Consider the following 16,393-nt stretch of genomic DNA (forward strand, 5'->3'; position numbering starts at 1 on the left):
AGTTACTGAGGCCTGAAAACATAACAAGCAGAGGTCAGGCAGCATCTGTGGAGAACATGGACAGGTGATGTTTCAACAGAAGAAGGGTCTCAACTGAAAACGTTACCTCTCCATGTTCTCCAGAGTCGCTGTCTGACCCTCTGAGTTACTCCAGCACTAATTTTAGTGGTGTCAGTGGAGGATTGGGCAGCATACTGGCGCAGCGGGTAGAGTTACTGCCTCACAGCGCCCGAGACCCGGGTTTGATCGGGACTACGGGTGCTGACTGTACGGAGTTTGTTCGTTCTCCCCGTGACCTGTGTGGAAACATAGAAACATAGAAATTAGGTGCAGGAGTAGGCCATTCGGCCCTTCGAGCCTGCACCGCCATTCAATATGATCATGGCTGATCATCCAACTCAGTATCCCGTACCTGCCTTCTCTCCATACCCCCTGATCCCCTTAGCCACAAGGGCCACATCTAACTCCCTCTTAAATATAGCCAATGAACTGGCCTCAACTACCCTCTGTGGCAGAGAGTTCCAGAGATTCACCACTCTCTGTGTGAAAAAAGTTCTTCTCATCTCGGTTTTTTTAAAGGATTTTCCCCTTATCCTTAAGCTGTGACCCCTTGTCCTGGACTTCCCTAACATCGGGAACAATCTTCCTGCATCTAGCCTGTCCAACCCCTTAAGAATTTTGTAAGTTTCTATAAGATCCCCTCTCAATCTTCTAAATTCTAGAGAGTATAAAAACCAAGTCTATCCAGTCTTTCTTCATAAGACAGTCCTGACATCCCAGGAATCAGTCTGGTGAACCGTCTCTGCACTCCCTCTATGGCAATAATGTCCTTCCTCAGATTTGGAGACCAAAACTGTACGCAATACTCCAGGTGTGGTCTCACCAAGACCCTGTACAACTGCAGTAGAACCTCTCTGCTCCTATACTCAGTGGAGTTTCTCCGAGACTTTGGTTTCCTCCCACACTTCAAAGATGTGCAGGTTTGTAGGTTAATTGGCTTTGGTGTAAGTGCCTAGTGTGTGTAGGATAGTGTTAGTGTGTGGGGATCGCCAGTCGGTGCTGACTCGGTGGGCCGAAGGGCCTGTTTCCGCGATGTATCTCTAAACTAAACTTTTAAAAATCGGTTGCTGATTTTGGTTTTAATTTTTGCAGACGAAATCAGACGTCAGATCACAATCCCGTCCGTGTTCATAGGGACCCATGCCTCCCAGTTAATGAAGTCTCTGTTCACTTATGATAAGGGGTGTAAGCGGGTAATGTGTTCTTCATCCCCGTCCCGGCCCAGAGTGTCCCCGTCCCGTGTAACACGTGCCGGCCCAGAGTCCCGTCCCGGCCTCTCCCGTCCCCGTCCCGAGTCCCCGTCCCATCAGAGTCCCCCCGGCCCCGTGAGTCCCATGTCCCCGTCCCCGGCCCCGTCCCACATTCCCGTCAGTACCCGTCCCCGTCACTGCCCAGAGTCCCCGTCCTTGTTCCCTATGCAACTGTCCCCAGTCCCCGTCCCGGAGTCCCCGTCCCCCTCCCCGGCCTATAGTACCCCATAAACGGCCCAGAGTCCCCGTCCCCGTCCCCCCGTGACCTGCGTGGGTTTTCTCCCCAGATCTCCCGGTTTCCTCCCACACTCCCCGTCCCCGTCCCCGTCCCGTGTGCGGGTTTGTCCCCCCCGGTTAAACAGAGTCCCCGTAAACCGGCCCAGAGTGCCCCTAGTGTGTAGGAGTAGTCCCTAGTGTCCCCCGGAGCCATGATCCCTGGTCGGCCACAGAGTCAGGGGCCGTCCCCGGCCTGTTTCCCGTCCCGGCCCAGAGTCTAAAGTCTATGTCATTGTGAGTCCCCATGCCAAGTCCCCGTCCCAGTGCCCCCGTCCTGATCCCCTTCCCGGTCCCCGTCCGGCCAGAGTCCCCGTCCTGGCCCAGAGTCCCCCCCGTCCCCGTCCCGTCACGTCCAGAGTCCCCGTCCCGGCCCAGTCCCCCCGTCCCGTCCAGTCCCCGGCCCAGAGTCCCAGTCCCGTCCCAGAGTCCCCGTCCCGGCCCAGAGTCCCCGTCCCCGTCCCGTCCCCCAGTCCCCGTCCCCGTCCCCGTCCCCGTCCCGGGCCCAGAGTCCCCGTCCCGTCCCCGCCCCCCGTCCCCGTCCCCGTCCCCGTCCCCGTCCCCGTCCCCGTCCCGGCCCGGCCCAGAGTCCCCGTCCCCGTCCCCGTCCCCGTCCCGGCCCAGTGTCCCCGTCCCGGCCCAGAGTCCCCGTCCCCGTCCCCGTCCCCGTCCCGTCCCCAGAGTCCCCCGTCCCCGTCCCCGTCCCGTCCCAGAGTCCCCGTCCCCGTCCCCGTCCCGTCCCCGTCCCCCAGAGTCCCCGTCCCCGTCCCCGTCCCGGCCCAGAGTCCCCGTCCCCGTCCCCGTCCCGGCCCGTCCCCCCCGGCCCAGAGTCCCCGTCCCCGTCCCGTCCCCGTCCCGGCCCCAGTCCCCGTCCCCAGAGTCCCAGTCCCCGTCCCGGCCCAGAGTCCCCGTCCCGGCCCAGAGTCCCCGTCCCGTCCCCCGGTCCAGAGTCCCCGTCCCGGCCCAGAGTCCCCGTCCCCGTCCCCGTCCCGGCCCAGAGAGTCCCGTCCCCGTCCCAGGCCCAGAGTCCCCGTCCCCGTCCGGCCCAGAGTCCCCCGTCCCCGTCCCGGCCCAGAGTCCCCGTCCCGGCCCAGAGTCCCCGTCCCCGTCCCCGTCCCCGTCCCGGCCCAGAGTCCCGTCCCGTCCCAGTCCCCGTCCCGGCCAGAGTCCCCGTCCCCCCGTCCCCCGTCCCCGTCCCCGTCCCCGGCCCAGAGTCCCCGTCCCCGTCCCCGTCCCCGTCCCCGGCCCAGTGTCCCCGTCCCGGCCCAGAGTCCCCGTCCCCGTCCCCCCAGAGTCCCCGTCCCCCCGTCCCCGTCCCCGTCCCAGCCCAGAGTCCCCGTCCCCGTCCCCAGAGTCCCCGTCCCCCCAGCCCAGAGTCCCCGTCCCGTCCCGTCCCCGTCCCCGTCCCCCCGTCCCCGTCCCCGCCCGGCCCAGAGTCCCCGTCCCCGTCCCCGTCCCGGCCCAGAGTCCCCGTCCCAGCCCAGAGTCCCCGTCCCGGCCCAGAGTACACATCCAGCCCACGTCCCAAAGGAGGTGCAGGTTGGTAGATGAATTGGCTTGTGTAAGTTGCCCCTGGTGTGCAGGATGTGAAAGTGTTACAACATGGAACTAGGGTGGACGGGTGATAGATGGGGAGTGTGGACCCCGTTTACTCTAGGGGCTGTTTCCATGTTGTGTCTCTAAACTGTAAACCAGCAGCTACACTTTGTTTCGTTATTCCATGCCCTGTCTAATGAAGGAAAGTATCCAATGATTGACTTATTTACTTCCTGTACTAGTCTAGGTTACTTTTCATCAGGGTCTGTGGAATGATCCCAACTTGGACATGTAATACTTCAGCAGTGAAATTGTTTTAAGGGCACTGTGTGTGTGTGTGCGTGTGTGCGTGTGTGTGTGGGCTTTTCATGGTGTGAGCCATGAGTGGGAGGCTTGAATAACTCTCCTGTCCAATAATGTGTGTGTTTGTCCTGAGATCTTGCTTTTGTTCTTGGCATTGCAGATCGTCAGATGCGTGCAGTATCGCCGGAGGATCCGGAGAAACCGACTCTCCAAGGACCAGCTCAAGAAACTCCCAGTCCATAAATTCAGCAAAGGTAGGGAGGAGGGGCGTGTTGAAACACAAAGGGTGGGTGCTGTCAGTACGGAGTTTGCACGTTCTCCCTGTGACCACTTGCATCTTCTCTGGTGTCCTCCCTCATCCCAAATGCGGGCAGGTTTCCAGGTTGATTGGCTTCTGTAACTTGTCCCTAGAGTGCAGCATAGTACTAGTCTAATGGTGATCATCGGTCAGTACTGACTCGGTGGGGTGAAGTGCCCATTTCCATGCTGTATCTCCAAAACTAAATACATTTATTTTAGTGCCACGTGAATGAACCTTATTTCCAATCTGAAGAAGGGTCTCAACCCGAAACGTCACCTATTCCATGGCTCCATAGATGCTGCCTCTCACGCTGAGTTTCTCCAGCATTTTTGTCTACCTTCGATTTTTCCAGCATCCGCAGTTCTTTCTTAAATATAATTATTTCCTTTTAAGTGAGATAAAGTTCCATTGATTTCCAAGTGTAGTGAATCTGTGGAATTCATTGCCACAGACGGCAATGGATATATTTAAGGCAGAGATAGATAGATTCTTGATTAGTAAGTGAGTCGGGGATGATGGGGAGAAGGCAGGAGAATGGGGTTGAGAAGGAAAGATTGGCTTTCAAAAGAGAGCTAGATAGGGCTCTTAAAAATAGCGGTGTCAGGGGATATGGGGAGAAGGCAGGAACGGGGTACTGATTGGGGATGAACAGCCATGATCACATTGAATGGCGGAGCTGGCTCGAAGGGGCCGAATGGCCTGCACCTATTGTCTATTGGCCATGATTGAATGGCAGAATAGACGATGGGCCGAATGGCCTAACTCTGCTCCTATAACTTATGAACTGCAGAGGCTGGTTGATGCACAAATATGCTGGAGTAACTCAGCGGGTCAGGCAGCATCTGTGGAGAACATGGATAGGTGACGTTTCACAGAGTGCTGGAGTAACTCAGCGGGTCAGGCAGCATCTGTGGAGAACATGGATAGGTGACGTTTCACAGAGTGCTGGAGTAACTCAGCGGGTCAGGCAGCATCTGTGGAGAACATGGAACATGGATAGGTGACGTTTCACAGAGTGCTGGAGTAACTCAGCGGGTCAGGCAGCATCTGTGGAGAACATGGATAGGTGACGTTTCACAGAGTGCTGGAGTAACTCAGCGGGTCAGGCAGCATCTGTGGAGAACATGGATAGGTGACGTTTCACAGAGTGCTGGATTAACTTAGCGGGTGCAGCAGCATCTATGGAGCTAAGGAAATAGGTAACGTTTCGGGTCGAAACCCTTTTCGGGTTTCGGCCCGAAACGTTGCCTATTTCCAGAAGGGTTTCGGCCCGAAACGTTGCCTATTTCCTTCGCTCCATAGGTGCTGCTGCACCATAACTCAGCGGGTCAGGCAGCATCTGTGGAGAACATGGATAGGTGACGTTTTACAGAGTGCTGGAGTAACTCAGCGGGTCAGGCAGCATCTGTGGAGAACATGGATAGGTGACGTTTCACAGAGTGCTGGAGTAACTCAGCGGGTCAGGCAGCATCTGTGGGGAACATGGATAGGTGACGTTTCGGGTCGAGACCCTTCTTTTTAAGGAGAGCTCTCTTGAGGAAGGGCGATAGCAGATACCAGGCATTGCCAGCAGATGGAGCGCTACTCCTGCCAGCCACGTGAGAACCAGGAAGTGATTTGTCAGCCATGTTAGGATGTTGTCTGCTCCACTCCCTGCCTTAACTGTTTAAAAACATTCTAGTGTTAGTGTGCGGGGATCGCTGGTCGACACTGACTCAGTGGGCCGAAGGCCTTGTTTCCGCGCTGTATCTCTAAACTAAAACAAAGGAGGTGGAGAGGTATCATTGAGAAGCAGAGATGAGATCAGAGTCAGAATCAGAGGGCTTGGGTCTGTCAACAAAATAGAGAGAGTACAGAGGAGATTTACTAGAATGTTGCCTGGGTTTCAGCAACTAAGTTACAGAGAAAGGTTGAACAAGTTAGGGCTTTATTCTTTGGAGCGCAGAAGGTTAACGGGGGGACTTGATAGAGGTTTTTAAAATGATGAGAGGGATAGACAGAGTTGACGTGGAAAAGCTTTTCCCACTGAGAGTAGGGAAGATTCAAACAAGGGGACATGACTTGAGAATTAAGGGACTGAAGTTTAGGGGTAACATGAGGGGGAACTTCTTTACTCAGAGAGTGGTAGCTGTGCGGAATGAGCTTCCAGTGAAGGTGGTGGAGGCAGGTTCGTTTTTATCATTTAAAAATAAATTGGATAGTTATATGGATGGGAAGGGAATGGAGGGTTATGGTCTGAGCGCAGGTATATGGGACTAGGGGAGATTATGTGTTCGGCACGGACTAGAAGGGTCGAGATGGCCTGTTTCCATGCTGTAATTGTTATATGGTTATATGGTTTCTGGTCTGAAGAAGGGTCTCCACCCCAAGCATCACCCCTTCCCTCTCTCCCCACATGCTGCCTGGCCTGCAACACCTTGATGTTTGTGCATGATTCTCACACAGGGTGGTGGGTGGTGGGTGAGTGGGGATTGAGCTAACCACCACAGCTGCTAGAGGCAGATACCTTTACAATGTTTAAAGCACATTTCAACAGCTACATGGATAGGAATGTTTAGAGGGATGTGGGCGAAACACAGGGAATTGAGAATAGCTGTGACAGACATATGGGTCAGCACGGATGTTGGGCAGAAGGGCCTTTTTCAATGGTGTATAACTCTATTGTTATACACCAGTTCCTCCCTGCCACAGATACTGCCTGACCTGCTGAATATTCCAGCATCTGCAGTAACATGGTGAACAGAGTCATAGAGTCACAGAATCATGGAGTGATACAGTGTGGAAACAGGCCCTTCGGCCCAACATGTCCCATCTACACTAGTCCCACCTGCCCTCATTTGACCTACATCCCTCTAAAACTGTGCTATCCATGTACCTGACTAACTCTTTCTTAAACGTTGGGATAGTCCCAGCCTCAACTACCTCCTCTGGCAGCTCGTTCCATACACCCACCACCCTCTGTGTGGAAAAGTTATCCCTCAGACTCCTGGTGCCTGTCCTGCTGAGTTACTCCAGCATTTTGTGTCTAACTTGGCATCAAGTCCAGCATGGACATTGTGGGCTGAATGGCCTGTTCCTGTGCGGTACGGTTCTAAGCTCCATGACAACACCTACTGGAATGGCTTGCGTTTCTTTTCCCCTTCACCTTGAACCCCTGTCCTCTGGTCCTCGATTCCCCTACTCTGGGCAAGAGACTCTGTGCATCTACCTGATCTATTCCTCTCATGATTTTATACAACTCTGTAAAGTCTCCCCTCATCCTCCTGCACTCCATGGAATAGAGACCCAGCCTGCTCAACCTCTCCCTGTAGCTCACACCCTCAAGTCCCGGCAACATCCTGGTGAATCTTCTCCAAAGCCTCTCCAGCTTGCTGACGTCCACAGGGGCGTGTCCAGGAAGTGGTGGTGAGCTGCTGACTAACTGCAGCACTGTCACCAGTCATACGCTGGAGGGAGCTGAGACTCCAGCTACAATATTGGCCCTCCCCTCCACATGTGCACACACACCCAGAGTCTTCACCGTAACGACGCCATTTTGTCCACTGCTTCTCAAAATCCTTCCGTGTCCTTGCCAGAGGAGGTAGTTGAAGCTGGGGCTATTCCATCATTTAAGAAACAGTTGGACAGGTACATGGATAGGATATGTTTGGAGGGATATGGACCAAACGCAGGCAGGTGGGACTAGTGTAGCTGGGACATTGTTGGCCGATGTGGGCAATCCATACTATAACTCTATGACTCAAAGCTGGAGTAACTCAGCGGGACAGGCAGCATCTCCAGAGAGAAGGAATGGGTGACGTTTCGGGTCAAGACGTCTGGTCTGAGGAAGGGTCTCAAAACATCACCCATTCCTTCTCTCCAGAGATGCTGTCTTGCTGAGTAACTCCAGCTTTTCCTGTCTATCTTTGATATAACCACGTACTTCCCAGTGTATATGGACAATAGCTGCAGGAGTAGGCCATTCGGCCCTTTGAGCCAGCACCGCCATTCAATGTGATCATGGCTGATCATCCCCAAACACCCCGTTCCTGCCTTCTCCCTATATCCCCTGATTCCGCTATCTTTAAGAGCTCTATCTAACTCTCACTGAATCTAACTCTTACAGAATCATGGAGTGATACAGTGTGGAAACAGGCCCTTCGGCCCAACATGTCCCATCTACGCTAGTCCCACCTGCCCTCATTTGACCTACATCCCTCTAAAACTGTCCTATCCATGTACCTGTCTAACTCTTTCTTAAACGTTGGGATAGTCCCAGCCTCAACTACCTCCTCTGGCAGCTCGTTCCATACACCCACCACCCTCTGTGTGGAAAAGTTATCCCTCAGATTCCTGGTGCCTGTCCTGCTGAGTTACACCAGTTACTGTCCCCCTGAGCTACTGTATCATGGCTGATCATCCCCAAACAGTACCCCATTCCTGCCTTCTCCCTATATCCCCTGATTCCGCTATCTTCAAGAGCTCTATCTAACTCTCACTTGAAAATATCCAGAGAACCTGCCTCCACCGCCTTCTGTGGCAGAGAATTCCACAGACTTACAACTCTCTGTGTGGAAAAAGTGTTTCCTCGTCTCCGTTCTAAATGGCATGCCCCTTATTCTTAAACTGTGTGTGTGTGGCCCCTGGTTCTGGACTCCCCCAACATGGGGAATAGGTTGCCCCTCTGTGACTGAGGCGTCCACATTACATCAGTGGAAGGCTGCACATTCCATCCTGAGGTAGGGAGTCTGAGGCTGAATAGTTATTGCGTGTGGAATCTGTATCATGTTCCCAACAACTAACATTAACCTGCCCCTCTGTATCTCACGGCTAAGAAGCCACTGATAGTTTTGACTGCATTTAGATGCCACTCTGGCTGCATGTAGTTTAGAGATACAGCGTGGAAGCAGGCCATTCGGCCCACCAGTCCACACCTATCATCCATCTACTATTTGTCAACAAAATAGAGAGAGTACAGAGGAGATTTACTAGAATGTTGCCTGGGTTTCAACAACTAAGTTACAGAGATAGGTTGAACAAGTTAGGTCTTTATTCTCTGGAGCGCAGAAGGTTAAGGGGGGACTTGATAGAGGTCTTTAAAATGATGAGAGAGATAGACAGAGTTGATGTGGACAAGCTTTTCCCTTTGAGAATAGGGAAGATTCAAACAAGAGGACATGACTTCAAAATTAAGGGACAGAAGTTTAGGGGTAATATGAGGGGGAACTTCTTTACTCGGAGAGTGGTAGCGGTGTGGAATGAGCTTCCAGTGGAAGTGGTGGAGGCAGGTTCATTGGTATCATTTAAAAATAAATTGGATAGGCATATGGATGAGAAGGAAATGGAGGGTTATGGTATGAGTGCAGGCAGGTGGGACTAAGGGAAAAAAAGTTGTTGGGCACGGACTTGTAGGGCCGAGATGGCCTGTTTCCGTGCTGTAATTGTTTTATGGTTATATGGTTATATGGTTACTGTGTGCATTAGATCTATGTTGCTCCACACCCTACATGCTTGGAGTAATTACTAGAAACAGATGAACCTACAAACACGCGTGTCTTTGGTATATGGGTGGAAACCGGAGCACCAGGAGAAAACCCACGCTGTCACAGGTAGAACGTGTAAGCTCAGTACAGACAGCGCCTGTAGTCAGGATGGAAACTGGGTCTGTAGCACTGTGAGGCAGCAACTCTACCACTGTGTCTCACAAAGGTAGTAGTACAGTGAATGCAGGGTCTCTGCAGAAGGACTTGTACAGGTTGGGAGAGTGGGCATAGAAGTGGCAGATGGAATATAGTGTGGAGTCGTGCTCTACAGCTGCGCCATTGTTACTACACGCTGACACACCTACCCATACCCCCCCCCCCCAGCAGCCTCGACCCACACTGTCGACTAGAGCTCCTGCCGACGTGATCGCTGGGCGGTGTGGGCTTGATGGGCTGAAGGGCATTTGATAGAAGTATTCACATATCCAACAGATTTGAGGGAGCAGTAGAAACAAGTTGTTTTTATTAGCGTGTCGTTCCTCAGCCTGAGGGCATGGATTTATTAAAGCATTGGCAAGAAATCAAGGGATGACATGAGGGAAATATTTTAAAACAGACTTGTAGACTTAAAATTTTAATTCAATTTCAATTTTATTTTTAATATGTTTTATTATTTATTTATTATTTATTTTTATTATTTCTTTGTGATTTTTTTAATGATACTGCCTGTAAGGAAAATTCATTTCGTTGTCTCAAATGAGACAATGACAATAAATTTGAATACAATACAATACAATAGTCGTACGGCAGGGGTGGGTGATTGTAACCTTCACGTGGTCCGTCTGCCCTGTTTCGACAAATGCAATCAACCTGGCGTGCACAGTAAAAATAAGATCAAACAGAACGTTAGGCTGAGCAGGGGCCCCGTACACAAGAAGTCGTACACCATGGAAACAATGTTTTAGTTTACCTCTTCCGTGCCGACCAAGATGCCCCGGTTAAGTCGGTCTAATTTGGCCCATATCCCTCCAAACCTTTGACACAAAATGCTGGAGTAACTCAGCGGGTCAAGCAGTATCTCTGGAGAGAAGGAATGGGTCGAGACCCGAAACGTCACCCATTCCTTCTCTCCAGTGATGTTCAGCCATGATCACAGTGAATGGCGGTGCAGGCTCGAAGGGCTGAATGGCCTACTCCTGCACCTATTGTCTATACTGCCTGACCAGTTGAGTTGCTCCAGCATTGTGTCTATCTGTGCTTTAAACCAGCGTCTACAGCTCCTTCATACAAGAATTTGTAAATGATCGCTTAAAAAATAACCATTGATGTGGCCTCCACCACCCATCTCTAGCTACGAATTCCACAGATTCACCACCCTCTGACTAAAGAAATTCCTCCCTCTGCTTTCTAAAGGTACATCCTTTTATTCTGAGACTGTGCCCTCTGGTCCTAGGCTCTCCCACCAGTGGAAGCATCCTCTCCACATCCACTCTAATGGATTTAAGAGAGAATTAGATAGAGCTCTAGGGGCTAGTGGAGTCGAGGGATATGGGGAGAAGGCAGGCATGGGTTAATGATCAGCCATGATCACAATGAATGGCGGTGCTGGCTCAAAGGGCCGAATGGCCTCCTCCTGCACCTATTTCCTATGTGTCTGTGTTTCTATCCAGGCCTAACCCTTTCACTATTCTGTACGTTTCAATGAGGTCCCCCCTCAACCTCCTAAACTCCAGCGAGTACAGGCCCAGTGCCGACAAACGCTCATCATATGTTAGCCCACCCATTCCTGGGATCACTCTTGTAAACCTCCTCTGGACCCTCTCCAACGCTAGCACGTCTTTCCTCAGACTGTGTGGCAGTCACGGTGGCACAGCGGTAGAGTTGCTTACAGCGAATGCTGCGCCACAAACCCAGGTTCCATCCCGACTACGGGCGCTGTCTGTACGGAGTTTGCACGTTCTCCCCGTGAACTGTATGGGTTTTCACCGAGATCTTCGGTTTCCTCCCACACTCCAAAGACGTGCAGGTTTGTTGGTTAATTGGCTCGGTGTAAATGTAAAAATTGTCCCTGGTGGGTGTAGGATTGTGTTAATGTGCGGGGATCGATCGCTGGTCTGCACGGACCCAGTGGGCCGAAGGGCCTCTTTTTGCGCTGTATCTCTAAACTAAACTAAGATATGGGGCCCGAAACTGCTCACAATAGAGTAATAAAAGGTGCAGATGTGGTGAAGGGCGTTTGATCGCTGTGAAAGAACGTTCTACTTGCATTGAGAGGAAGTGGAGAGAAAGCATTGCAGTGGAAAGTTGATCAGTGGAAACTCTACTCGTGAGAAGTCTGGGCCTCTGATGTGTAAAGTGTAATTTTGAAACTCTAATATCGCTACATCGGGCGTGTTTGTGGTGACGGTAATTATCAGCTCAGGCTTTTCCTGTCTGTGTCAGCACCGCTGTTATCCACCATGTGCAGAGTGTGTGTGGTGTGAAGTTACTGTCTCGGTGCACGGCCTAAAGTCACCAAGTTTCACCAGCAATGTTTGCTGACCAGAAGGTTTTGCTGGATCACCCAGAATATGTTCAACCGGTCATTGTAGCGCCCAATGGAATCATTAAAAATATCTTGCTTGCCGTATTAAGATAGTGCTCCTTTAGAAACTCGAGTCCAGAGTGTTCTGTTGTTACAAAGTGTTGGAGTAACTCAGCGGGACAGGCAGCATCTCTGGAGGGAAGGAATGGGTGACTTTTCATGCTGAAGAAGGGTCTCGACCCAAAACGTCGCCCATTCCTTCTCTCCAGATACTGCCTGTCCCGCTGAGTTACTCCAGCATTTTGTGTCTACGATTTAGACCAGCATCTGCAGTTCTTTCCTACACGTATCATCATATATCCCTGACAGAACAATGATATTCTCACTAGCTGCACCACAGCATGATAAATGAAAAACAAGCTCAGGACACAGACACAGTCCCTGTCTATGTAGATCGGAGTTTATTTAGAGGCTGTAGTGTTTAACAGTCTGGAACTCTCTGCCACAGAAGGTAGTGGAGGCATTTAAGAGGCTTTGATAGACACAGGGAATGGAGAGATATGGAACATGTTTAAGTAACATAGCATCATATTGACTAGCCTGTCCCTGTCCTGTCCTGACTTGTCTTTGCATTCTCTATGTCTGTTTTAAGGCACTAGATCCCACATTTTTGTAACCCAATGCTGAGTGATGCCCTACATGCAGATCCAGTAAACGATGCCACCATATTAAGGGGGGATCTTATGGAAACGTACAAAATTCTTAAGGGGTTGGACAGGCTAGATGCAGGAAGATTGTTCCTGATGTTGGGGAAGTCCAGAACAAGGGGTCACACAGTTTAAGGATAAGAGGGAAGTCTTTTAGGACCAAGATGAGAAAAACATTTTTTTTCACATACAGAGAGTGGTGAATCTGTGGAATTCTCTGCCACAGAAGGTAGTTGAGGCCACACAGTTCATTGGCTATATTTAAGAGGGAGTTAGATGTGGCCCTTGCGGCTAAAGGGATCAGGGGGTATGGAGAGAAGGCAGGTACAGGATATTGAGTTGGATGATCAGCCATGATCATATTGAATGGCGAATGGTGCAGGCTCGAAGGGCCGAATGGCCTCTACTCCTGCACCTATTTTCTGTTTCTATGGTGGCTGTCGGGCAGAAGCTGTTCCTGAACCTGGGCGTTAGTTTTCAGGCTCCTGCATCTTGTTACCGACAGCAGGGGTGAAATGGGAGCGTGGCCAGGGTGGTGTGGGTCTCTGATGATGCTGGCTGCGACTCCTGTAGATCCCTTCAATGATGGGGGGTGTCAGTACGTGTGACGGAGCAGGAAGTGTTCACCGCCGTTTGCAGTCTTCTTTGCTCCTGGGCATCCAAGTCGCTGACCAAGGCCACGATGCAACCAGTCAATATGCTGCTCTCCACTCAGAGCTGGTGGACGATCTGATGGAGGGTATATAATTCTGAGAGGCGTAGACAGGGTCGACAGTTAGAGCCTTTTCCCCAGGGTGGAGATGGATGTCCAAGACTAGAGGGCACAGCTACAAGTTGAGAGGGGGGAACCTGCTGAGTTACTCCAGCACTCTGTGAAACGTCACCTATCCATGTTCTCCACAGATGCTGCCTGACCCGCTGAGTTACTCCAGCACTCTGTGAAACGTCACCTATCCATGTTCTCCACAGATGCTGCCTGACCCACTGAGTTACTCCAGCACTCTGTGAAACGTCACCTATCCATGTTCTCCACAGATGCTGCCTGACCCGCTGAGTTACTCCAGCACTCTGTGAAAACGTCACCTATCCATGTTCTCCACAGATGCTGCCTGACCCGCTGAGTTATGGTGCAGCAGCATCTATGGAGCGAAGGAAATAGGCAACGTTTCGGGCCGAAATCCTTCTGGAAATAGGCAACGTTTTGGGCCGAAACCCTTCCGGGTTTCGGCCCGAAACGTTGCCGATTTCCTTAGCTCCACAGATGCTGCCTGACCCGCTGAGTTACTCCAGCACTCTGTGTCTGTATGTAGTCACAGAGGATGGACATGCAGGGAGAGGTCAAGGAATAGGGAGGCTGACGGGCTGGTGTGTTTATTTCAATGCAAGGAGTACGGTGGATCGAGCCGATGAACAGAGTGTGGATCAGTGCTTGGATCTATGATGATGTGGCCATTGGTTGTCGTGAGAGGAACAGGGATGGCAACACCGTGTTTCAGTATTTCGATGGTTTCAGGTGTGAAAGAGGGAAGTAAAAGCAGTGGTGGAGCCATCGGGGAAAATGTCAAAGGGCTTTTATTGTCATGTGTACCATATTTATATTCAGGGAACATACCGTTATGATGTGTGCAGGGAGCTCAGTAATGAGAGATGGCTTTGCAGTTCCAGTAGCCAGCGGGGAGATAGAGGAAGTGACATGTGGACAGATCATAGCAAGATGCAAAAGCAACTGAAGTTTGTCATAGTGGGGCCACTTGAGCTTCCCCAATATTGAACGGGACTGAAGGCTTGTGAGGGGCAGTAATGGAAGAGGGCATTGTGAAACAGTAGGTACAGTCTAACTGGAGGAGGAGAGAGCAGTACTGGAGACCGGACTGGCCATTGTCACAACAGTGATCTCAACTCTACAACTGGGTATAGGAGCAGAATTAGGCCATTCGGACCATCGAGTCGACTTCACCACTCAATCATGGTTAATCTATCTTTCCCCCTCAACCCCATTCTCCTCCCTTCTCCCCATAACCCTCGACACCCGCGCTCATCGTGCTGGCCTACACAAGGCACTGGAGTGATAGTGGATCAGGCAGCATCTCTGGAGAACATGGAGAGTTGACGTTTCAGGTCGAGACTGATTGTAGGGATAGGGTGGACAGAGCTTGGCAGGTGGCAGGTGGACACAGGTGAGGGGGAGAGCAGCTGGTTGGTCAAAAGCCAGAGACAAAAGGATTGGAGTTACGAATTGTGAAGCTGGAGGAAGGAATGTAGGTGGAGAGGGAGGTCCAGGTTGAGCAAGGGGGAGAGAAGGGGTTAGACTAGCTCCCTGAAACATAATGGTAAAGCTGGCGTTAATGGTTTGGAGGCATTGAGCTTCTTGCAGCTGTACAGAACTTTGCTTAGACAGCATTTGGAATATTGTACAGAAAGGATGTGGAGGTTTACCAGAATGCTGAAGATAGACACAAAAATCTGGAGTAACTCAGCGGGACAGGCAGCATCTCTGGAGAATGTGCTGGAGTAACTCAGCGGGACAGGCAGCATCTCTGGAGAATGTGCTGGAGTAACTCAGCGGGACAGGCAGCATCTCTGGAGAATGTGCTGGAGTAACTCAGCGGGTCAGGCAGCATCTCTGGAGAAGGTGGACAGATACAGAGTGCTGGAGTAACTCAGCGGGTCAGGCAGCATCTCTGGAGAATGTGCTGGAGTAACTCAGCGGGTCGGGCAGCATCTCTGGAGAAGGTGGACAGATACAGAGTGCTGGAGTAACTCGGGGGGACAGGCAGCATCTCTGGAGAATGTGCTGGAGTAACTCAGCGGGTCGGGCAGCATCTCTGGAGAAGGTGGACAGATACAGAGTGCTGGAGTAACTCGGGGGGACAGGCAGCATCTCTGGAGAATGTGCTGGAGTAACTCAGCGGGTCGGGCAGCATCTCTGGTTGCCTGTTCCCCGCTGAGTTGCTCCAGTATTTCATGTCTATCTTCGGTTTAAACTAGCATCTGCAGTTCCTTGCTCCACATGTTACCAGAATGCTGTCTGGATTAGAAGATATTAGCTACAAGGAGATGTTTGCTTTGAGGCAACATTGTAAGTCAAAGGAGCAGAATCAGGCCATTCGGCCCATCTAGTCTCATCGAGCTGTTATACGTGTGTATATATATAATTAAGGGAGGCATTGATGATACTCAGAATGTTTACCACAAGGAGGAAAAGGCAAAGACTGGAAAGCAGAGCGTTAGTTCTGTCGAGTTTATTGTCATTTGTGTGTATGGAGGTACAGTGAACAGCTTTTGTTGCGTGCTGTCCAGTCAGTGGAAAGACAATACATGATTACAATCAAGCTATTGACAGCGTACAGACACATGATAGGGGAATAACGTTTAGTGCAAGGTAATGCCAGCAAAGTCTGATGAAGGATTGTCTGAATCATCACTAATGGGGTGGATAGTTCGGCACTGCTCTCTGGTTGTAGTGGGATGGTTCAGTAGCAAGAACACCTCTGAATCATACTCGCATTAATGTGGAGCGAGAACGGTCGTTGCCTGGGGTGGTGCAGGAGGCCGATACATTCAAAGATCTTTGGATACAATAGGGCATGAAACAGGTTTTAGAACAGCACATGAATATGCAGGGACTGGAGGGGTGAGGAGATTAGTGTTAAACTAATCTGCTTGTTTCTGTCCAGTATTATTTCACGTTGAACCATATTCACACAGCGCGAGGGCCATATTTCCATCAGCCTTGTTGCAGCAACAATGGATGCCATAGTAACTGGGCGGGTAGGATATCTGTAATCTCTCACGTGCATTTGTTCTCAAGTGGCCTTGAAATTGTGAAGGAAGGAACTGCAGATGAAGGTAGACACAAAATGCTGGAGTAACTCAGCGGGTCAGGCAGCATCTGTGGAGAACATGGATAGGTGATGTTTCACAGAGTGTTGGAGGAACTCAGCGGGTCAGGCAGCATCTGTGGAGAACATGGATAG

At 51.2% G+C, this 16,393-nt stretch overlaps 1 protein-coding gene across 1 annotated transcript in view; it reads left to right on the forward strand.

The window, feature by feature from the left end:
- The window catches only part of LOC129716163 (E3 ubiquitin-protein ligase RNF167-like), a 53,416-nt gene that overhangs the window by 19,851 nt on the left and 17,172 nt on the right, over nucleotides 1-16,393 (forward strand). Inside the window, exons 7-9 of the mRNA XM_055666041.1 lie at nucleotides 1,153-1,427; nucleotides 2,449-2,715; nucleotides 3,583-3,676. Coding sequence (XP_055522016.1) covers nucleotides 1,153-1,427; nucleotides 2,449-2,715; nucleotides 3,583-3,676 — 636 coding nt within the window. The remainder of the gene's footprint in view (nucleotides 1-1,152; nucleotides 1,428-2,448; nucleotides 2,716-3,582; nucleotides 3,677-16,393) is intronic.

The sequence above is a fragment of the Leucoraja erinacea genome, unplaced genomic scaffold, assembly GCF_028641065.1.
Source record: "Leucoraja erinacea ecotype New England unplaced genomic scaffold, Leri_hhj_1 Leri_176S, whole genome shotgun sequence".
Lineage (NCBI taxonomy): Eukaryota > Metazoa > Chordata > Chondrichthyes > Rajiformes > Rajidae > Leucoraja > Leucoraja erinaceus.